This window comes from Hemicordylus capensis, chromosome 3 (assembly GCF_027244095.1).
Source record: "Hemicordylus capensis ecotype Gifberg chromosome 3, rHemCap1.1.pri, whole genome shotgun sequence".
In the NCBI taxonomy this organism is placed as follows: Eukaryota; Metazoa; Chordata; class Lepidosauria; order Squamata; family Cordylidae; genus Hemicordylus; species Hemicordylus capensis.
In genome coordinates, this window is record NC_069659.1 from 263,453,537 (window position 1) to 263,476,842 (window position 23,306).

General features: G+C 42.1%; 1 protein-coding gene across 1 annotated transcript in view; it reads right to left on the bottom strand.

The window, feature by feature from the left end:
- Positions 1-8,328: 8,328 nt before the first annotated feature.
- The window catches only part of LOC128350589 (deleted in malignant brain tumors 1 protein-like), a 97,988-nt gene continuing 83,010 nt past the window's right edge, over positions 8,329-23,306 (bottom strand). The window contains exons 21-24 of the mRNA XM_053308987.1: positions 16,385-16,563; positions 14,315-14,703; positions 10,615-10,886; positions 8,329-8,796 (exon numbers count right to left, since the gene is read on the bottom strand). Coding sequence (XP_053164962.1) covers positions 8,648-8,796; positions 10,615-10,886; positions 14,315-14,703; positions 16,385-16,563 — 989 coding nt within the window. The 3' untranslated portion in view covers positions 8,329-8,647. The remainder of the gene's footprint in view (positions 8,797-10,614; positions 10,887-14,314; positions 14,704-16,384; positions 16,564-23,306) is intronic.

A 23,306-nucleotide genomic window follows, 5' to 3' on the forward strand; every position in this document is an offset into this window, starting at 1 on the left:
TAGATGTGCTATCTATAATGGCAGAATGAATTTGATAAAATATCTCCATATTAAGGGTTTTGGAGACCTGTTTATTTTATTATTTATTTTATTAATTTATTTAGCATATTTGTATACCACCCAAAATGTAAGTCTCTGGGCAGTTTACAACAAAACAATACAACAAATAAAAAGATTAAAACATTACAACAATTTAAAATTTAAAACAATGTTCCAAACTATTAAAAATCATCAAAATATTAAAACAATATCTAATTAAAAGCCTCGGTTATTCATTGAAGCCAACCATTTTATACAAACTGTAGAAATTTCATTGCATTCAAGTGTAACACATTAGGCAAATGGTCACTATTAGGACGACTGGCTTTAATTATTAATTTTTTGGCACAAACAGTATTAAGCTACATGACATTGCTTTCTAATCTATCAGGGAAGGATTATATCCCAACCAATGGGTGTATTCGGCAGGAAAATCTCAATCAATAGCTCCATTCAAAAGAAACCGCCCTGAGCCATTTTTGGAAGGGCGGTATATAAATAAATAAATAAATAAATAAATATCTGCCTTCATAAAAGTTTGCAGAAAATTAACTCCTTAGAAGTTACCAACCTCATCCTTGGAAAATCAGGAAAGAAGGGAGAAACTATTTCATTTGGGGTAAGGGGTGCTGATGAAATTTTTAAAATAACTTCCTGTAGCAATTGGTCCCTCCCTTACCCCAAAGAGTGAACCAGAAGGGAACCCTGTCCTGTCTGTTAGGCAGTGACCTCTAGGGATCAGCCACTCAGCACATGGTGACCGAGACTTGGAGGACCTGGTGGCAGGAAGTGAAAGAGTCCTTTGTTCTTGTGCAGTTGGAGCCAGGCAGGGGAAGCAACAGGAGAGGAGAGCTGGTCTTGTGGTAGTAAGCATGTCTTGTCCCCTTAGATAAGCAGGGTCTGCCCTGGTTGCATATGAATGGGAGACTTGATGTGTGAGCACTGTAAGATATTCCACTCAGGGGATGAATCCACTCTGGGAAGAGCAGAAGTTTTCAAATTCCCTCCCTGGCTTCTCCAAGATAGGGCTGAGAGAGATTCCTGCCTGCAACCTTGGAGAAGCCGCTGCCAGTCTGTGAAGACAATACTGAGCTAGATAGACCAATGGTCTGACTCAGTAGATGGCAGTTTCCTATGTTCCTATGTTCCTAACAGGTTGGCTGGCCAAGCCATGGTAGCAACCAGGAACTCTTCAGGGACCTGAAGTCTCTACCATGGTTTTGGTGAGTTCAGGGAAGAAGCCAGGACTTGGCTTCGGAGAAGGGTTTAGCCAGTGAACCATGTGTTAGGTAGCTGTCATCAGATTTCTTTACTTTAGTGTTTTGCAGATCCTTACAACTGGTCTATTGTGTTTTATCTGTAACGTAAGAATGTTGTACCTGTGCCCTTTTTATCCATCCAGGGCACTGCAAAAGTCTCTGTAAACTTTAAAGGTGCTTCTAAAGGTTCCTTACAATTGGGGGTGCTTTTTGAATTATCTTTGCAACTGGGTAACCAAGATTTTAAAGTGTGCCACTCCAACTATCAACTGGTGTGCTTTTGTAAAGTACTGAGTGTTTGCTGTTACCTGTAACTGAAGCTGAGAGATAAAGCCTCAGACTGAAACGGTCTGTAGTATTTTGAATACCGGTTATTTTTCTTTTTGGTCCTTTACAATTTTAACCACTGTTACAGACCAGGCCTGATCTATATACTAAATATGCTCATTAGCTAGTATATAAAATAGGTCTGGGCCAAGTTCTTTTATATTGGTCACCACGTTTGATCTGGAAACAAGGAAGAAAAGAGATCCAACCACTCAAAGATTCAATGGGTTTTATTGAGTATATAAGACTAGCAACATAATCTAGCAAAGCAGAAAGCAGAACACTCTATTAATATTAGCAACAGTATTTAAACAGAACATCCTAACCAGTACCAATATATTCCACCCAGTGTGCCTAACTGACATATGCGCGTGCAATTAAATCTTCCTAGAGCCTAGTACAGTTTAGATACAGGCGGAGAAAGGGGGAGGGAGGAAGGAAGGCTCAGGAATGGTATGGTTTTTTTGGGGGGTCCGAAATTAGTAGGGGGGGGAGAGGTGAAGGGTGTAGGAGAAGGGGAAGGGATGAGGGAATTCCAGGTTTGTATGAGCCGCATATTTACCAGGCTTGAGAATGGTGAATCTTTCAGCTGAAGAGGAGAGACTGTAGCTGGGAGCAGCAACAGAGCGATGGTCTGGCTTCTGGTGGTCAAGCAGACAGTTTGCTCAGAGCGAGGCAGAGAGTGAAGGTGCCATGGCTGGGGAAAAGTCTTGACTTCTCACTGTGCAGTAGAAGTCACAGACAGTTCCTGTTCATGAGCAGAGTTCCTGAGCAAATCTTGCTGTAGGCACAAGATAGCTAGCGTGTGAGCAGAATGCCCATAGGCACAGAACTGCTAAACTGCCATGTCCAGAGACTCTTCTTATGTCCATTTTGAGTCTTCTGGATCACAAAAGGCATTTATTTCTGCTAACCTCTGAATGTTGTCTTTTAATTACCAAAATTAGCTCAGGATATTTGGTCAGTTCAGAGAGATCTCAATCTTCTTCTCCTGTTAGCTGTTATCTTGAGGAGGGGACAAAGTCCAAAAGCAAATCTGTATCCCAGATGTGCTAGCCTGGTCCCAAAAGGTGTTAAAAGTTAGCAATTAGTGAGAGGGAGTTAGTTCTTTTTGTGTGAGACATTATTTCTTGTATACCTCTATCTAGTGTGTATTTGCAACAAAAGAATATTCAAAGTATCATCAAAAGGGTAAGCATGAGTGAGGCAAGTTAATCAACACATTTAAGGCAGAAGCATCCTGTTGCTGGACAACAGGTTAATTTCAGCAGTGTGAGACTGGTAATTAAGCCTGACCCATTGTCTCAATGAGTTTCCACAGATAACCAATGCTAGATTCCCCTGCCTCTACAAATCATTGACCAGGCAGTCATGAGATTGACCTCCAGTTCAGACATTGAATTGAACTCTTAATATAAAATAAATTAGACACAGGCCTATATTTCACATGCTTCTGAGTTGATACCTCTTGTTCTGATATTTGATGTTACAGACCGTTCATAACACCACCCTCTTTGAGTGGATTTTCAACTCAGGAAAGGAGAAGGGGGGGTGGAAAGGGGTGCAAACATGCCTGTTTGGTGCAAACTCTGGTGCAAACATGCCTCAAGTTTGATTGCTCAGCAGCACACTACCAAGTTTTAGTCCTCACGGGAAGGCTACAATTAGGGTTTTTTAAATTGTATTTTTCCATTTGGAAAGAGGGTTTTCCTGGAATTTCACCCACACCAGGGAGGGATTAGACCCTGTTAAAAAGTGGGTGTGGTGGCAGCGATACCAAAGGGACAATCTTTGGTGAGCAAACATGGAGGGAATGAATCAGCAATTATCTTTGCCCCCGTGGACTTGCTCTGAGACAAAGGCTGGGCTTAAATCTGCCATTCGCCAAGTCTCCATTCGTTACACTTCCTATCATCAGACCCCACCCTTGTATTAAAGTCCCCAACAATTACTAAGTGAGTTTTCAGATGAAAAGACTGACAATCAATTATATAAACCCTTAATTTATGCCAGATATCTTTGGTCTGTGAATGAACACGTACTGGAGGAATATATACATTAATTAATATTAAACTGGCTTTCTTGAAATGTAGAGTGATAGCCCTAACGTACTGGTCAAAAGATGATAATTGATGTATTATTAAAGCCTGGACTGCAATGGAAACAGACCCCCACATAATCTACCTTGAGGAGAGCTGGTCTTCTGGTGGCAAGCATGAATTTTCCCCTTTGCAAACCAGGTCCACCTGGTTTGTGATTTAATGGGAGACTACATGTGAGCACTGTAAGATATTCCCCTTAAGGGATGTGGCCGCTCTTGGAAAAGCACCTGCTTGCTTGCATGCAAAAGGTTCCAAGTTCCCTCCCTGGCATCTCCAAGATAGGGCTGAGAGAGTCCTGCCTGCAACCTTGGAGAAGCCATTGCCAGTCTGTGTAGACAATACTGAGCTAGATGGACCAATGATCTGACTCAGCTTAAGGCAGCTTCCTATGTTCTTATGCCCAGTATCTTTGACAGCACTAAGCAAGAATGATACATAATTGTCCAAACCCCAACCCCCCCCCCCAAAAAAACAACTTCTGCTATTCATGTTTCTTGAAGTAAAACATCATATTTATAAATATATTTATAAATGTAATATTATTAAAAATGTAATATTATCTAGATGCCAAGATGTAAAAGTTAAGGTGCAATTGCCTTTTGAAAATAATTCCTTCTGAGAGTAAAAGAGTTAATTTCCAGATACCTCTTCTGGGTGTTAGCATTGGCAGGATTACGAGAATCCCTAATTGTAACAAGTAAAGGGGGGGGGGCATCCCCATATTGTTGGACCCAGCTCTGCTTTTGGACGCTCAGGTGGAGGCCACTGACAGGGGTGCATTTGCACAGCTTCTGCTAGTGTGCCAGCTGCGTCTCTTTCTTGCAAAGGCAGATCTGGCTACAGTTATCCAGGGCTTAGTCACATCACAGATGGATTAATGTAACATGCTCTACGTGGGGCTGCCCTTGAAGAGTATTTAGAAACTGCACCTAGTGCAAAGTGCGGCACCTAGGATTTTATCTGGAGCTGCCTGCTGGGATCATGTTACAACCATGCTGAAAGAGCTACATTGGCTATCAATTTGTTTCTGGGTACAATTCAAGGTGATGATTTTGACCTTTAAAGCCCATAACTGTTTGGGCCCTGGATACCTGAGGGAACGCCTGCTCCCAAGGTTTTCTACCTGCTTGACAAGGTCATCGGAGGGGCTCTGCTCCACATGCTGACAATGTGGGAGGTTCAACTGTCATGCACGTGGGACAGGGCCTTCTCGGTTATTGCCCCCAGACTTTGGAATGTTCTGCCAGTGGGCATCTGCTACTCAGTCTCCATCAAAAATTTTTTTTTAAGAAAAGGTTTCATTTTAAAAAACAGGCATTTATATGGGTGTTGTTTTTGTTGCTGCTGCTCTGTATACTATTTTACAATCCTACTAGTATTTTTAAGCCCGTTAAAATAATGGGAGCTAGTAGGGTTGTGTAGATATGTTTGTTAGATCCGTATTTCCTCAACATCAACATCACCGTTTCTCTCCCTTCCGGGTCGGGTCCGTTCCCGTCGCCGCCATCTCTTCCTTTCCTTCAGCTGGGCCGGACCCGCCACCGCCTCTCCCTTTCCTGCGGGCGGGCCGGTCCTGCTGCTGCCGCAGTTCCCCTCCCCACGGACGGTTCAATCACCCCGACGTCACCTTTCCCTTTCCTGCGGTTGGGCCGGACCCACCGCCGCCATTTATCTCCTCCCCGTGGCCAGGCCGGACCCCCCGCCGCTGCCTCAGCTTTCCCCGCGGTAGGGCCGGTCCCACCGCTGCAGCATCTGCCCTCCCCGTAGTTCGTCCGGTCCCGCAGCCGCCGCTTCCATCCTTCCCATGGCCGGGCCGGCAATCCGGCCAACATGGCCGCCTGGTGCCTGCGGCCATTTCTCCCTCAGCTCTTCTGCGCATGCACACCACGCATGCCCAGAACGGCTGAGGGAGACACAGGCGCAGACACCAGAGACACGGGCGCACACACTAGGGCTTTATTATATAGGATTGTGTATGTTAAGTTTAACAATATTTCTTTTAAAAATATCTGTAACGACTGATAGTGGAATATTTAACAGAAGTCATAGGCATCTTCTCATCACACCGGAGAAAGAACAATCACCAGATGTGGAAGAGCACCTGAAAAACCGAGTTCACCTTCAGAGACTGCCAGCCATCAAGAACAGTGATGATGCTAGGACTCAGATCACCACTCATTCCAATAGAATTATCTGGAAATCCTTGAGATTTAGAGATGAGTAACGCGTTAATAGACTGCTAAATGTTTTAACTGTGCCATATTTTCTGATTGTCATTTCTTCAATAAAAAGGTGTGTGTGTTGGGGATGGGAAGTGTGTGGCAATATTATTATATGTCCCAGCCAATAGGTGGCACTAGCAATTAGTGAGAATTAAGACTAACTAAAGCACTGTTCTTCATTGTGTGGCCCGCAGGCACACAACTCACCATCAATCCTTTCTTTACTGATAGATTTGCTATCTTTTAGCTCTGCAGGGGCAGATTAACATTTTTGCTGCCCATAGGCAAAAAGGCTTTTGCCACCTTAAAAAAAATCTCAGGGGAAGTGGGACAAAGGGAACATTCCCCCTTTTACTTTATTTTTTTTTTAAATTAAAGTAAAAGGCGGGGGGGATTCCTCTCCCCTCCCCTCCCCACAGCTACTGCCTCTGCCGCTCCTCAAATTTTGTTGCCTCCTCTGCATTAATCTGCATCGCTTAGTAGAACTAAACATCTTGTCAGGCTTCTAAGATGAGAAACTTGTGGTAGGTGGAGACTGAGAATCTATTCGTACAGCTGCTACTGCTATTAAACTGGACTTGCCAGCTTTTCTCCCGCTTTTTAAATACTGGCTGCCGCTTTGCAGGCTGCAAAATCTTGCTCTCTCACACAGCAGGATGAGACAGTTCTTTGCAATCTTTAGCTAGGCTGGATATAGGGGTGGAGGAACTCTCTTTCTCCCCTGCTCAGTCTCCAGGGACTGAAGGACTGTGTAGAAGAGTGTGGAATGGGGAGGAATAGAAGGCAGAGAGCAAAGAGAGAGAGAGCTGGATCTGAATGAAATAAAGAGCGTGAAGAAGGTATGTAGCTGGATGTGTGTTTTCTTGAGGGTCATCTAAGAAGCGTGCTTCGGACAGCAAATGTGTCTGGACTGAAGAGCCTGGAGATGAATCCGGGCATGAGGCCTCTGGGTGGTGGTGGATGGATTGAATCTCATTCCAGTTACTGGATGAGTCCTGAGAGTCCTATCCTGATCTTTGGGATCTCTCTCTCTCTTCTCTCTCTCATCTCCCCTAAAAGCTAAGTTCTGCTCTCCACCTCTAAATCATGGCATAGAAAAATCACATTGTAATTTTAATAGTTGAAAAATAATAAGCACAAAGAGAGAAAAGTTTTGTATTTGAGGTAAGAGGAGCATGTCAAATAATACAAATAGTCATGTTTAGCTTTGGAGCTGAATGAAGAAAATGTGCTATACTGGAGAGCAAGGTGTGGAAAAAGCAGCTATTTCATGTTATTTGCGTATAACTTTAGCATCCAAATAAACTGTGTCTTTGAGGTTACTAAAACAATCCACACATTGTTAACTTGCAAAGATGTAGTCATTTTATTGCAAAATAATTAGAAGCAAAATAGTTTCACGTAATTTGACATTAACTTAGTGATATGGTTCTTCCTCTCTAATATACATAGTCAGAATTCTCATTCAGTGTAATATCCCTCCCCTCTCCTCAGGAGGTGCTTCAGATTATCATTCTTTTTCTATTTGGCACCCACCATAATGGACTCAAATGCCCCTGTGCCTTCATCAAGCATATCCAGAGACGCTCTTACCCCTGGACTTCTGGGCCCAAGTCCAGGGCCTCCACAGCCCCACGCCCCTTGGCCTCTTTAGTCTGTTCTGGGTAGTGTGGTCACCTGTCTGAGCATGATGATGCTTAATTTGCAGGGGAGGTGGGGGTCCTCCAAAGGCCTTTAGGTCCAGGCTCCAAAATTACCTAGGTGCACCTCTGAGCATAGCTTATAACAGTGTGGTGATGTCCAAGCTCATTCTGCGCCGCATCTTCTTCAGATAACCGCTTCCATTGAACAGAAAAAATAGTCACACAGAGAAAACATGATACTGAAATCACTCCCGGATCTCAATTTAAAGCAATTATCCATACAGTAATGCCGTAATATCAGACAAGGCTTTAGTTGCTTTAATAATCAAGTGCTTGCTATCCGGTCAATCCACAATCTCATTAAATACAAATCCTACATATAGTAATTTTCATTCTATTTGAGTTCATTGAAACAAATAAAAGGTTGCTTTAAAAATGAAGTACTTCAGTTGAACTGGGTATTACATGTTAGATCATGTGGTGTAACAAAACTAATAACTTGGACAGCTGTATAGTCAAAATATACTCATTTTGTTTGTTCAGCTATTTCCACACCAAGGTTACAATAAACCATGACAGTTTTACTTTTTTTTACTACTAAATATTCATTAAACATCATTAAAAAAACTCTTCATGAAATTAGTCAATGCATATCTGATGTATGTAATTCACATGCATAATATGTGTATAGAATGGCCACTATTCTGACTTTAATGACATCACATGATACAATACGTACAGGATAGAAGCAAACGTTCTTTAACAAAAGGAAAGCCACTTTATAATGACATTAAACCCAAGCTGATGAACTAATTTAGCTAGAACTAATTTAGCTTTCAGAATTAATTGTCTTCAATTAATCCCTGGACTTAGACTTAACTGACTTGTGGCTACTAGTGATCATGCCTGTCTATTGATGGAGTGCATTTTAAATGACTTTCTCAGAAGAAACCAATCACTTTCAGAAATACATACTACAGATGCCTTTTGGGATTTTGCACAGGATATGCTTAATGAAATTCCACATCCCAGATATATTGGTGTATATGTTGGGCTTAGTATATTTGGTGGTAATTTTTTCTTCTCAGTTTACTTCTCAGAAGAAAGCCAGAGAGAACAAAGACCATGGCTGCCAATAGCACAGTGGCAACAGTCAGTGGGCTGAGAGCCTCACCCTTTTCCAGACTTTCACTTTTAACCAGCTCTGTAAATTTAAAAAAAAAATTAGTTTGGAATGATTTGTTAGAATCTAAATTGCATAGTAAGACATATTAAAAAACTTCATTCAAGTGCAAGTTTATGGATTTGTTTAATATATTTATTCCCCATCCTTTCATTTTTCCCCCAGGTAATTTCCAAGTTCGTAGTTTTTATATATAGTGGCTTAATATAAGAGAAATGGGGGTGGTAATGGACCCAACTGCACTGCTGCCAGGATCTAGAAAACACACCCATGCTGCTGCAGAGGCAGGTCTGTTGTGCTCCTACTAATCCTGCACAATGGCAGGTTGTGACAGTACTTCCATTCAGAATATCAAAAGTATTGTTGCAGCCTGCAATTGCTCAGGAGTTAGTAGGAGCAGAAAGGACCAACCTCCCTAGGAATGTAGTTGTGTTGTTTATATCCTTGCAGCAGCACATGTGGGTCTGTGCCTGTTCCTTGCCTCAGTATGTAAGCCACCGTTTACATTTATTTATGATATATGTGCATTTGCTGCCCTTTATCCTGGGAGCCCAGGGTGGTGAACAAACAACTTATTACAACAATCAGAAAAAGGCACAGCAAAACGTACAAATCAATAGACAAACGGTACACTACAAAACCAAATTAAAAAGGCAGCTGGAGGACAACAAATGGCTAGCCAAAGGCTTGAGGGGAAAGGGCAGACTCCAAAAGGCAGTGGGTGCGGAAGCATGCAGATTCACCTGGGAGCTAGTTCCATAACCTAAGGGGCAATTATGTTCATCTATAAGTATAGCTAGTCAACTAGCTAGCTAGTTTAAATGTTCATCATTTTAACCACATAAAATGACAATTCCCAGGAGTGAATCATCTTTTTCTGAGCAAATACTGCAGAATCACCATTTAACTTCTCAAACAATACTTTTCAAAGGAACCAGTTCACACATTCATCTACAAGCGATCAAGAGACAAACATGCACATAGCACACCTTTATATTTAAGAACTGCAATTTGCAAGCTTGTTTGACAACCTTAATTTAAATTGATTTAGACTCATTTCATTCACTGAAAATACAGGCAAATCTGTTATCCTACCACACTGGGAGCATGTTTTCCAGCATATCCCTCAGAGATGCTCATCAATCTATGAGTACGGATGATCCAAAGAATTAACGGAGTTAAAAATATAATTGTGATGGCTTCCTTCAAAGATGGTGGGGAGTGCAAAGAACTTGATTATAGGTTTTCAGACCTAGAGTTCCTAAGATTCCCTTTGTTGCATTTAAGTAATTTAAGTTGGGAATACAGCAGTATGAGCATGGTTTCAGAAAGCTAAATTTTACAGAATGGAAGATATATTTTGCATATCCATGTGGAATGGGGCTATGTGAATGGTTCCACTGTGTAATGGACTCCTATGTTACTATGTGTTCACCAAGCCAAAAATTAAAAAGATGACAGAGCGTTCCAGAGGATGGGGGATTCCCCCAGGAGACTGGCACTCTAGGTGCTCATCTCTGTGTCAGTGCAGGTTGCAAGCACCCCTTGCTAACACATGCTCCCAGAGTCTGGGTTCATGGTGCACTCGCTTTAAGCTGGGTTTCGGCGCTGGGTTTGGTGCCACGGCACCGCCAGAATCCGTGTGGATCCTGGCTGTTCTCATGGGCAGCCAAGCCCAGACTTGGCTACCTAAGCCTGTTTGCTCATGAGAACAGCCTCAGAGTCTATCATATACAACACTTTGATCCCAGAAGTAATCTTGTATTCGCAGGGAATACTTCAGGATATAGGTTAAGCGACATAGCCATAGCAAGAAAAGGAATCAAAAATGTAAATTACCCTGCTTTCTGTCTTCATTGGCTTCTTTCTGAAGCTTGATGGGTCCCAGCACAACATCCACCTTGTCCTGGTGTTCACCTACATCCCTCTTTTTTCTACTGGAACATCCCTGGTTGCATCGGGATGTGAAATCATTTGCTCTACATACTACCATTTCGCATTGCAAGTAGACCTGATTGTGTTCAAGAAGAAACTTAAAACTTTTGAATGTAAGACGAACTGTGTTAGACATTGGTGAATACAGTTTTTTATAGGTAGGATCTCGAACACATCTGAAAATAAAAGAAATCATAGTTGTCTCAGGTTTATTTACATGGTTACTTAAACTATACAATGCAATCTTTATGCAAGCATGCTGATATGAATAATTGTTTTAATGAGAATGCTGTATTTCTCATTTCAACTTGTTCTGTTGCTGAAGTTTCTTGATATTTTTCTTTGGCTTTTTATTGTTTTATTATTCATGGAAAAAATGATGACTTTTAAAAGGTGGTATATAAATACATTAAATAAATGCAGATATGGTTGGAGGAAATGTATCCTTAATCTCCTATATCCACTTGTGAGCATAAGAGCTCCTTGAGATATCTATCTATCTACCTACCACCCAACCCACAGACTCAGGGCAGTGTACAAAGCAAGAACAGCATCTGAGATATATAAACAAAACACAAAAACAAAAGCACTTAAATTAAAGGGCAAATGCCCGGTGGGAAAGAAATGTCTCCAATAAAAATTTAAAGGCTGAAAGGGAGGAGGCAGACCGAATCTGGGGGTGGGGGAGAGTTCCAGGGTGAAGGGGCAGCAACAGAGAAAGTCCTTCGTGGACTCTAGTATTATGGACCTCTCTAAGACCAGGGACTGAAAGAAGGGCAACCTGAGAAGATCTCACAGGACGGGACAGGACTGGCCGGGAGAGGCCGTCTTTTAAATCTGAAGGTAAACAGGCGCTAAGCCCTGAAGGGTTTTAAAGGTGAAAACTAGCACTTTGAATTGGACCTGGAAGCAAATAGGTTACCAGTGCAGCGACTGCAAGAGAGGTGTCACACCATCATATAAGAGCCCAGAAGAAGGCAGGTCGCCGCATTCTGAATTGTGCAATAATCATGCACTTCCTTAACTGGTTCTGAACCCCACTATAACAACAACAAAGTAACTAAGGTGGTGGGTGACATCTAGAAAGCTGCTTCAGGCATGCCTAAGAGACTGAGCACATCCTGCGAGATGTGTTTACCTTTTTGAGCAGCAAACTCCATGGCATATAGCAAACTGTTTTTAAAAGCCCCTCCACCCAGTTTCAAAAGTGGATTAGCAAATGACATTGTGGAAAGTGAGGAGGCTGGGTCTCTGTTGAGAAATAGAAGCTCAAAGTTCCCTTGGAACATGGAATTAGTTGTACTGTTTTTTGGATCTGGAAAATGGAACTAGATGCACAGTTCTTTGGATCCCAGCTGATGCACTGTTTATTAACAATGTAAGGTAAAGGTAAAGTGTGCCGCTGAGTTGGTGTCAACCCCTGGCGACCACAGTCATGTGGTTTTCTTTGGTAGAATACAGGAGTGGTTTACCATTGCCTTCTCCTGCGCAGTATAAGATGATGCCTTTCTTCTTCCTATATCATTGCTACCTGATATAGGTGTTTCCCATAGTCTGGGAAACACCTATATTATTTAACTGTGGGCCAATTCAAATAGTATTTCCCATTAAAATGGGAATGCAACATAAGCATGCACATTAAACAACAACATAGGCATGCATATTAAACCAGTAACAACATAAAAAGCAAGTATGTGCATTATGCTACATAAATATAAACACAGACGTTATGCTACATAACCATCACACATGTTATGCAATAAGCAGAAGACATAAGCATGCACGTTCAAACAGCATGCATATTAACAGCATAAGACACATGTTAAACCATGAGGTTAAACCAGTGCACATAAGCACACATGTTAAACCAGCCCCTGTAAATTAAAATGGGAATGCAACATAAGTACACATGTTCTTAGACCTTCTTGCAACTTCTTGACACTTTCCTGATGTGCTTATTAATTGTGGGGGTGGGGAAGGATTGGTTGTGTACACTGTTCATCTGCACTGCCCCTCTGCATGCACTACAAATACCAGCTTTGGCGGCACCTTATGTATTTCAAATAAATAAACAAACAAATAAACAAAATAAATAAATAGCCTATTTATTTATATCTATTAGGGGTGTGCAAGGGCCAAGGGTTTGTGGCATGCATGGGACTGCTGGAGGGAGCACCAGTAAGCTGCCTGGAGCATCAGTTAGGACCTGGTTATTTATTTTTAAAAGTGCTTCTCGCCGCCAGCCCTCAAACTGCTGAATCAGTTCGCGGTTGGACTGAACTGGACCAAACCTGTTCGCAGACTAGCAGTTCAGTCCAAATGCAGACTGAACCACAAACTCTTGGTCTGTACACACCCCTAATATCTATGTAAACCTCTTGGAGAACTTTTGTTGAAACATGGTATATAGATATTCATTGTATTTGTGTCTTGGATGAATTGTGTGGGCCGGTTTGTTGGGGAGGGAAATTCATCTCAGCTGGCTTTGTTTTAGTTAGTGAGCCGGGTCTCATGATCAGTGAGACCCAGTTTGTGCAGCTCCCGCACATGAGCAGGGTGGGGGCCCTAGGCGGCCGGATCGGCCATCCACACGATTGCCAGCTCCGTGACTGAGTCGGCGGGGGCTGGGGGAGTGGGGGCCGATTGGGGAGTGCGCTGAGCATGCTGGTGAGACCCCTGGACCCGGTAGGCAGCTTTTCGCGTCCCCTCTGGGGGTCTCCTGGTGAGTAGCTGCGGCACAGAGCCACGCTGCGGCTACTCACGATGAAAAAGCACGGGTTTGCGGAGTGCTTGCTCTGCAAACCCGGTTTTAGGGGCGGGCTACTTGAGGCTCGCAGCCGAGCCCGGTGGTTCTCACAACTGCAGAAAATCGGGGTAGCGGAGGCTAGCCCGATTTTCTGCAATCGTGTGAATAGCCTCAGTGACTAATTAGGTGTGAGCAAATGTTTATCTGAGACAAACACCAGAAACTATTTATCACACATGCCTAAATCTTTTGGATGCAGCCTCCATTGTTTATACTTGGAGAAATGAGTGGTATAAAGAAATGGATCGCTTTTGAACAATAAAAAGAGCAATAAACGAAGATCAAATGTAAAATAGCAGGTTGCCACAAGCTGCCTCAGCCCCAGGAGCACGTGAAAGCCTCTCTTGAGTCTCGGTAACAATATGTGGACATTGGTCATGTTGTACAAACCCACCAGTCTTGGCGTATTGTCCTGTTTGCAGCAGGGAACCCAACACCTGTCATTCACTTCATATCGAAGTTACAGAGGTTGAGTTTCCTGCTGCAAGTAGGGTAGAATATCCCGAGATTGGTTGTGTTGTACAAATGCACCAATCTTGGCATATTATTGAGAGTGAAAGTAGAGGCTGGCAAAGCGATGAGGACAGAGTGCATGTTCCAGGGGTGGCAGCAACCACAGGTGCTGTTGTGGCATCTGAACCCACCCCATATGTTTAAGTCAGTTTACTGGCATTTGGAGAGAAAGACAACTCCTCCTTTGTACATCTTGTTCAACATGCGAAGAAAATTCCATTTTAACACTTCTGATACATTAAAGATTAAGATGTGTTTCCTCTTATTCATCTCCCACATACTCACCCATCCCTGATTAAGTCATAGGTCAAAGTTTTGAAGTCGCCAGCATATGGAGATGCTACACATGTGTCTGTAAACAGTACCAGGTTTGGATCAGAACTGTTGAGAGTAGCTTGCAGGTATAAATCCTGATTGATTGAAATGTAGTATGGACTTTCATGAACTGCAGAGTAGAACCTTGATGAATAGTAGAATGAAAGATCCACACTGTAATTGCCATGCTGTTTTTCTGTGATGTCAATGGCATTTTGGGCAACAAACTTTGTCTCTACAACGGTGTCCTCATTCATTTCACATGTGATATGAAACTGAAAGTTTCTCTGTCTTGTAATGATATATCCAGAGTCTGATGTCTTGATTATGTTGGAATAGACTATAGTGTTGTTATTCTTCTGCTAAAGGAAAGAAAAAATCCATCTTATGTAAATATTACATGCAAATCAGTTATTGCCATATAAAAGCATTCTGACTGATATCCAGTCTAAGTACATGCACAGCAAATTCTGTGATTCTCAGGAATCACAAGGAGCTTCAGGGGAAGAGGAGAATACCCAAAATCACTCCTCCCCGTAAGAACATCCAGTGAGTTTGCTGCACATGCACTTTGTTTGAATGTCAGCCACCATATTTAAACAATACTAATCTTTCATTATATTTATTTTAAAAGTGACTTATTTATAGTTTGGAATGTTGTGATTTTCTTTTAACAAAAATTAAGTTTTTGGATGTATTTCAACAATAAGAGGGGTTTCTTTCCTCAGAAGAGAAGAAATTGGATTCAGGGGGATGGGTTATAGACACATTTATACTTTTTGAAGTGCGAAACATTCACAGGACCAATGCAGTCATAACACTTTCTCTTAACTTGGGTTATGAAACAGGGACCAGATTCAGAAAGATGGTGCTCCTCCTCATAACCCTTTCTGAAGTAAATTCACTGCCCCTTCCTTAGCTGCAGTTAAAAGAAATGATAGCATTGATCTTAACTAGCTAGGATTTCATTCATTCATTTAATACATTTCTGTGCCGCCAAAAACGCAAGTTCTCTGGGCGGTTTACAAAATCTAGAATCTAAATCTAAAAGCTAGAATCTGAAGTCAACTTTAATCCACAGTTTCAGGTCCTGGTTAAACATGAATCCTGATTAGCATTAAGACTGATTAAGGGCAGTGCTGACATTTCCCGTAACTGTAGCCAAAGGCACGAGGCGGGGGGTGGGCGTCACTCCAGAGAGTAAGAAGATGAAGCATGTATTTTCCAAGGCTTGCTCTCAACTCTTTATCTACATTAAAAGTGAGAGATCAATATGAAGTCAGTGTGGTGTAGTAATTTTGGATTAGCAACAGGGTCTTCCAGGTTCAAATCCCAATTTGGCCCCAAAGTTCAGTGGGTAACTTTCTGCCAGTCACTGGCCATCTTTGGACATAATGAAGAACCTGAGGCAAACTCACCTCAGGTACCCCCCCCTCCAATTATGTCCAAATGATTAGAACTATGGTTCCCTGACCCAACACGGTTCCCATTTTGCCCCCAAAACTAGGAATGAACCCTCGGTCTGTAGTGAGTTCCACTCATCCTACGGAGGGCCCATTCCCTCCATGGTTACATCCAGATTATGATTCCATCCCAAACCAGAGTTAAGGAAGGAAACTCCTCCCATAGGCTTCTATCCCATTGGCTGGCAAGGGCTGTCTTTCCAGAGTCAAAGGACTGTGCAGCCAGACCTGCCCCCTTTGCCAGCTCCCAGACTTGAGATTGTGATAGTCTGGGGGAGTACTGGTGGGGATGGAGGCAAATTTGGACCCACAGTTTGCTGTTATGTCCAAAGGGGGCCACTCTTTCTCAGCCTAGCATACCTTATAGGTTTGTTGTGAGGATAAAATGGTGAGGGGAGAACTGTGTGCACCACCCTGAGTTTCTTGGAGTGGAATAGAAATGTAATAAATTAGTATTTTCACTGGTACACAAAATGGTTTAAAGAAATACTGTTGCTACCTTAACATAATATGGTTATGTTACAAAAGTCAGAACTGTTTTTTTCTTAACTTCATTAAAAACAGCAACTGTTCTTACCTGCCTTATTGTGCCACAACCACTGAATGGTATATTGAAAACAACATCATCTTCTGTAATCCGAGGTCTACAGAAAGAGTCTGAAGAATTCAGATACAGATCCCAAGCATTGTAGCCCAGTAACCAGAGATAGCTTCTGCTGATGCGTGCATACATGTATTCTCCAGAACATGAGAGTCCTGAATGAGAGCAACATCAAATTGTATAATACAAACTTGTCTAAACATTAACACAATTTTAATGCCTGATTTTGCTCATAGTCCAGTCCCAACTAAATAAAGTCAGATCCTCATTGTTTTGAGTAAGCACTGAGGACCGATTTACATGACTAATTAAGAACAACCCAAGATATTTTGGTAACTGAGCTGGACGATCTGAATAGTGCCATCACTGTAGTAATGAATTAAATAATTCACTCTTTGTTGTCTTTTGATAGTACCCAGACTGCCACCTACAGAAGTCTCTTTCCTTTGCTTAATGGAAGGACCAGCCTTGCTGATTAACACATCAGAAAAATGGGGACTATGCTGGGCTCATCATGGAGCAGAAATGGCTCGTAACATTTTTAGGAATCTCAGATATTTGTGAGGGATAATTCAGTTTCAGAGTTTCTTTGGCAACCCAAAACCAACCAGTCAATGTGACATTCGTGGGTAGCTGCTCTCTCCCCCTGCAAAACTTCTCCATTCATTTCAATGAGGAGAGTCCCTCCATATTCATGCAGATTGGCTCTTTCCACTGCCTATGTGCTCAAGAGAACCATGTAGTCATTGATCTTCTGATCAGTACCTAAACTGACAATCATTTAAAACAGGTATGTAGAAATGTTCTACAGATTTCAGTGAAAGCTGTTTAACTTTGCATAGGGTTACAACCTTATTTTCCATATAAACTCTCTTCTTTATAATTTTATCAAGTTGTGATTTTCTATGCTAGAGGCTCACAGCCACATCTGACGGGTCAAAGCATATATTATGACAAACTGCATGTTTAGCATAATGTATAACTTGACCCTTAAGATGTGGACCTCTAGCATAGCAAATCACAAATCCACAAAATTATATCTAAAAAAGAGTTTCTGTGGAAACAAATGTTGTAATCCTATGTGAAGTTTAAATGCTTCCACTGATATCTATGAATATTTCTACATACCTGTAAATAATTATCATTTTACGTACTGACCAGTGACTACATAGGTCCTTTGAGCACATAGGCAGTGGAGGGAGCCAATCTGCACATACATGAGTGTTAGTATTTTTCATAAACAGCTGTATGGAAACCAATCAGGACTGGAACCATGGCACGTGGAGAGGGGGTGGTTAAACCTTTCCCCTCGTGCTCCGGTCCTGATGAAAATCACCCTGGCAGATGCTGCTCTCTGCCGCAGGAGGAAAGCTGCCATTGGCACCAGTAGCTACTTCATGAGCAAATAACAGCTTCTGTCAGGGTGATTTTCATCATGAAAAGGGTTATATCTTTTAACTTTTTGTTAAACAAGTGTTTTAACGTCTTTAACTTACTTTAACCTTTATTAGTCTTATTTTACATTGTATCTATTTTATTAATGTTGTGGGCCGCTCCAAGCAGTCGTGTACGGGAGGGGCAGGGTATACATATTTTAAATAAATAAATACATACATCAAATAGCTTACATTAAATGAGTAGTTTGTGTGCGCGCATGCCTGTACGCGCACACACACGCACGTGCGCACAGTCAAACTACTCATTTAATGCAATCTGTAGTTGGGTCCTAAGACACTTTGACTAACATCAAAACTAAAGTTACTCAACGTATGCCTAACCTTTCCTTTGAATTTCAATGAAATTATTTGAGTAAATCTAGTCAGCCTGTCAGCCTTTATGTTCTGCAGTCAAAGGAGTTGTATTGGCAGAATGCCATTTGAAGTCACTGCTTTGAGTCTCAAGCTATCCACAAATACTCATCATTAAGGCTCTTGGGTAAAATGGCTGTAGTAGATCCAGTAGCAAAGAAACACCCGACATGGTTAAACACTCTACAATAAAATACATTATTCTATAACTGCCTGTGACAAGGCCCCGACCATAACTTCTCCCAACACAAAACTCTGAGAAGAGGGTTTTGCATCAAGGACAGGCAGGAAAGCAGTGCTTGACTCTTCCCCTGCCATGCCTCTTTTTTTCAGAAATCTTTCCTTCAGCTGCTTTTACTCCAACATAGTTACATGGTTCGTGAGAGTCTGGAGCAATGGTGATAAAAACAACTAAGGAAAGAGGAAGTTTCAGGGGAAAAGCAACTGGAGAGAGATGAAAGGTCCTGGCATTCCTTCTCCAATACAAAGGGGCTATTCACACGATTAGCAAAAATCAGGCTAGGAGAGCCTAGCCCGATTTTTGCTAATCTTAAGAACCACCGGGCTCGGCTGTGAGGGAGATCTAGAGCAAGCGTGGTGCAGTGGTTAGAGTGCGGGACTAGGACCGGGGAGACCCAAGTTCAAATCCCCATTCAGCCATGATACTTGCTGGGTGACTCTGGGTCAGTCACTTCTCTCTCAGCTTAACCTACATCACAAGGTTGTTGTGAAAGAGAAATTTAAGTGTGTAGTACACCACTCTAGGTTCCTTGGAGGAAGAGCGGGATATAAATGTAATAATAATAATAATAATAATAATAATAATAATAATAATAATTTAAATCCAAGCTAATCACAGTGTTCCAAGTATCCAACAATGTAGTCTGTGTTTGACTAGAAGAGTCTTGAAGGTTCTATCCAATTCCCAATTTCCACAAGCATATTTTACATACGATACTCTAGGTAGAGAAAACTCAACGTACTCCATGAAGAAACTGGTGCTGAATTTGATTCAGGAGCTGCTAGGATGAAAAGACAATAGAAGTTAAAATCTAGCCATGTCAGAGTCACACTTTAACAGTTAGATCTGTTGGCATAATTTGTGTGCTTTTAATTTGCTGAGCAACAAAATGACATTTGAAAAGGGAGATTGCCGTCCCAAAACTGAACACTCCAATCCTGTATTTTTGTTTTGGTTAGGATTGTGCCCTTTGAATCACAGGATGTGGTATAGTCTTGCATGTTCCTAATTAGCCCCGTCTAAGAGCAGATATGGATCAAAAGTCAAATTGCAGCTCTTTACCCAGCTTCTGTTCACATGTACAGAGCAGTTTAGAATGCCAAGCCACATCTAGCAGCCTCAATAAAGCCTTAGGACCCGGATGTGTACAGGACCGGGCGGGAGCAGTTTGAAGGGGCTGAGGGGTCTGACTTTAAGGGTAAGGGAGAGTGCACGTACTCCTCCACCTGGAGTATTTCCCCTCACCTGTGCTCGGTTCCTGTAAAATCCTTCGGGGAGGCAGCATACCTCCTGGCATGTGCACCTTCACCTTTTTGGCTGGAAGTGGCTGGAAGTACCTGGCACACGTGTACATGCCAGGCGTACATGTGCGCGCATGCTTGCTCATGTCAGACATGCTCGCATGTGATCGCAATGTGCGTGTGCGCACCGGGTGTGTGCGTGCATGCCAGGTACTTCCAGCCACTTCCAGCCGAAGAGGAGAAGGGGCAGCAGGGAGGTACGCTTCTGCCCCAAAGGATTTTATGGGAACCGAGCACCAGCGGGGGGAGAGGGGTAAGTGCACCCTCCCCTGCCCTTAAAGACTGACCCCCCCCTCCCACTGTTGAATGTTTGAACTGAACAGGTTAATGTACATCTCTACTTAGGACTCCTACCAAAGGTAGCAGGGAAAAGCAATGGTCTTTTCAGGCACCATTGTGCCACACAACATGGCTGTTGGCTGCATAATTAAATTAAAAATATTTAAACAGCTACATTCTCCATTCATGTGGAATACTTTAAAAAGACATATAGATAGATTTGAAAAGGGAGATTGCCGTCCCAAAACTGAACACTCCAATCCTGTATTTTTGTTTTGCCTTTCTGGATCAGACCAAGGTCCATCTAGTCCAGCATGCACTTCCAACAACAGTAGGGGTGTGCACGGAACCGCAGAGCTGTGGTCCGGCACTGTGGGGGGGGGGGTTCCTTTAAGGGTGGGGGAGGGTTTACTTACCCCTCCCGCCGCTTTCCCCCCTCCAGCGCGTGTATTCTATGTAGTAATTGGGGTGGCAGTATACCTCCCTGCCGCCCCTTCTCCCTCTTGAGTGCAAAAGGCTACACAGAGCCTTTTGCGCATGCACACGTCACGTGCGAGCTTCACATCTCCCATTCAGCCATGAAACTTGCTGGGTGACTCTGGGCCAGTCACTTCTCTCTCAGCCTAACCTACTTCACAAGGTTGTTGTGAAAGAGAAATTTAAGTATGTAGTACACTGCTCTAGGCTATTTGGAGGAAGAACGGGATATAAATGTAATCATCATCATCATCATCATCATCATCATCATCATCTGCTATTACAAGTCTAGTCCAACAAGAAGAGGTTATTTAAAAAGAATGTACCAAATTTGGAAAGAGAAGCATCCAGATACAGAAATAACAGAACAAAGGCTAGCAGACCAGAGAAGATACATAATAAGAAATAAAGTATTCACAGGAGCTGAGCTGGAAGAACTGCAAAGAGCAACCCAGGCTCAAGATATGGAAGAAGAATTACCACCAATTGAAGAAGTTGCTCAGGCGCAGGTGGAGGAGGTGTTGGAAATCGAGGATGCCACTGTTACTGAACTGTTTCGAAATCAAAACCACGCAACCATCCCTTTGCCTTCACCTCAAAAACCCAAATGCCGTTTAAAAGAAAAGCAACAAGAACTAAAGCAAAAAATAACTGAGCACATGAACCAAACAACCACCAGGGTTCGACTTCCAGCTCTAAAAACAGTTGCCAAAAAACAACTCGCTCAGGCATTAAAAGATGTCAATGCTGCACTTGCAGAGATAACAACCAAGAATTTGCAAGAAACAAACCAACTAATGTACAGTGCAGCAACAATAACAACACAAGAGCTCGGATATAAGATCAGTGGACCTGTAAAAAAAGAAAGCAGTACATCGCCTAAACGGAAGATTAGATTAGAAAATAAAATCTCCAGGCTTAGATCAGATGCTAGTAAATTGAAAGAAATAAAAGACAAGAAGCTGAAGAATGAAAACATCAAACAGTATCTGATCCAAAAATACCACCTAGATTCAAGGAAAATTAGAGAAGTCCTGGAAATAATAAAGCAGCAAATAACAGCAGTGTCAAAGAAGATTAGCAGGTATGAAGCCAGAATTACACAACACAGGCAGAATCTCCCATTCCAGTCGAATCAGAGACGTTTCTACCAAAGCATAGAAGGAGAAACTGCAAGAAACCTAGAAACACCAAAGTCCAAACTCAATGGCGGGAACACCATACAAGCCATAAACACCTGGGCTATACCTGTTATCAGATACACTGCAGGAATAATAGACTGGACCCAGGCAGAGCTAGAGACGCTGGATTGTAAGACCAGGAAAATAATGACCATCAATCATGCTCTGCACCCCCGCAGTGATGTAGATAGGCTATACCTCCCTCGCAGCTCAGGTGGAAGAGGAATGTTGCAAGTCCATCAAACAGTAGAGGAGGAGAAAAGAGGCCTTGAAGAATATATAAAGGACAGTGAAGAAGATGCACTTCTAATGGTCAATAACGCAAAACTATTCAACACCAATGAAAGAAAGCTGGCCTACAAGAAAGAACAAGTCAAGAACCGAGCAGTAAAATGGAGAAATAAGCCCCTGCATGGTCAATATTTGCACAATATAAGTGGAAAATCAGACATCACCAAGACCGGGCAATGGCTTAAGAATGGCAACTTGAAGAAAGAAACAGAGGGTTTAATACTAGCTGCGCAAGAACAGGCACTAAGAAGAAATGCAATAAGAGCAAAAGTAGAAAAGTCAACAACAAACAGCAAGTGCCGCCTTTGTAAAGAAGCAGATGAAACAGTGGACCACCTAATCAGCTGTTGTAAAAAGATCGCACAGACTGACTACAAACAAAGGCATGTCAAGGTAGCAGGGATGATACACTGGAACATCTGCAAAAAATACAAGCTACCTGTAGCGAAAAATTGGTGGGACCATAAAATTGAAAAAGTGGTAGAAAATGAAGATGTAAAAATATTATTGGACTTCTGACTACAAACAGACAAACATCTGCCACACAATACACCAGATATAACTGTAGTCGAGAATAAAGAAAAACAAGTTAAAACAATCGACATAGCAATACCAGGGGATAGCAGAATAGAAGAAAAAGAAATAGAAAAAATCACCAAATACAAAGATCTACAAATGGAAATTGAAAGGCTGTGGCAGAAAAAGACCAAAATAATCCCAGTGGTAATTGGCGCCCTGGGTGCAGTTCCAAAAGACCTTGAAGAGCACCTCAACACCATAGGGGTCACTGAAATCACCATCAGCCAATTACAAAAAGCAGCTTTACTGGGAACAGCCTATATTCTGCGACGATATCTATAACAACTGACAATAAAATTCAGCCATCCCAGGTCCTTGGGAAGGACTCAATGTCTGGATAAAACAAACCAGTCAATAACACCTGTCTGACTGTGTAAAAAAGAAATAATAATTTAAATCCAAGCTAATCCCAGTGTTCCAAGTATCCAACAATGTAGTCTGTGTTTGACTAGAAGAGTCTTGAAGGTTCTATCCAATTCCCAATTTCCACAAGCATATTTTACATACGATACTCTAGGTAGAGAAAACTCAACGTACTCCATGAAGAAACTGGTGCTGAATTTGATTCAGGAGCTGCTAGGATGAAAAGACAATAGAAGTTAAAATCTAGCCATGTCAGAGTTACACTTTAACAGTTAGATCTGTTGGCATAATTTGTGTGCTTTTAATTTGCTGAGCAACAAAATGATATTTGAAAAGGGAGATTGCCGTCCCAAAACTGAACACTCCAATCCTGTATTT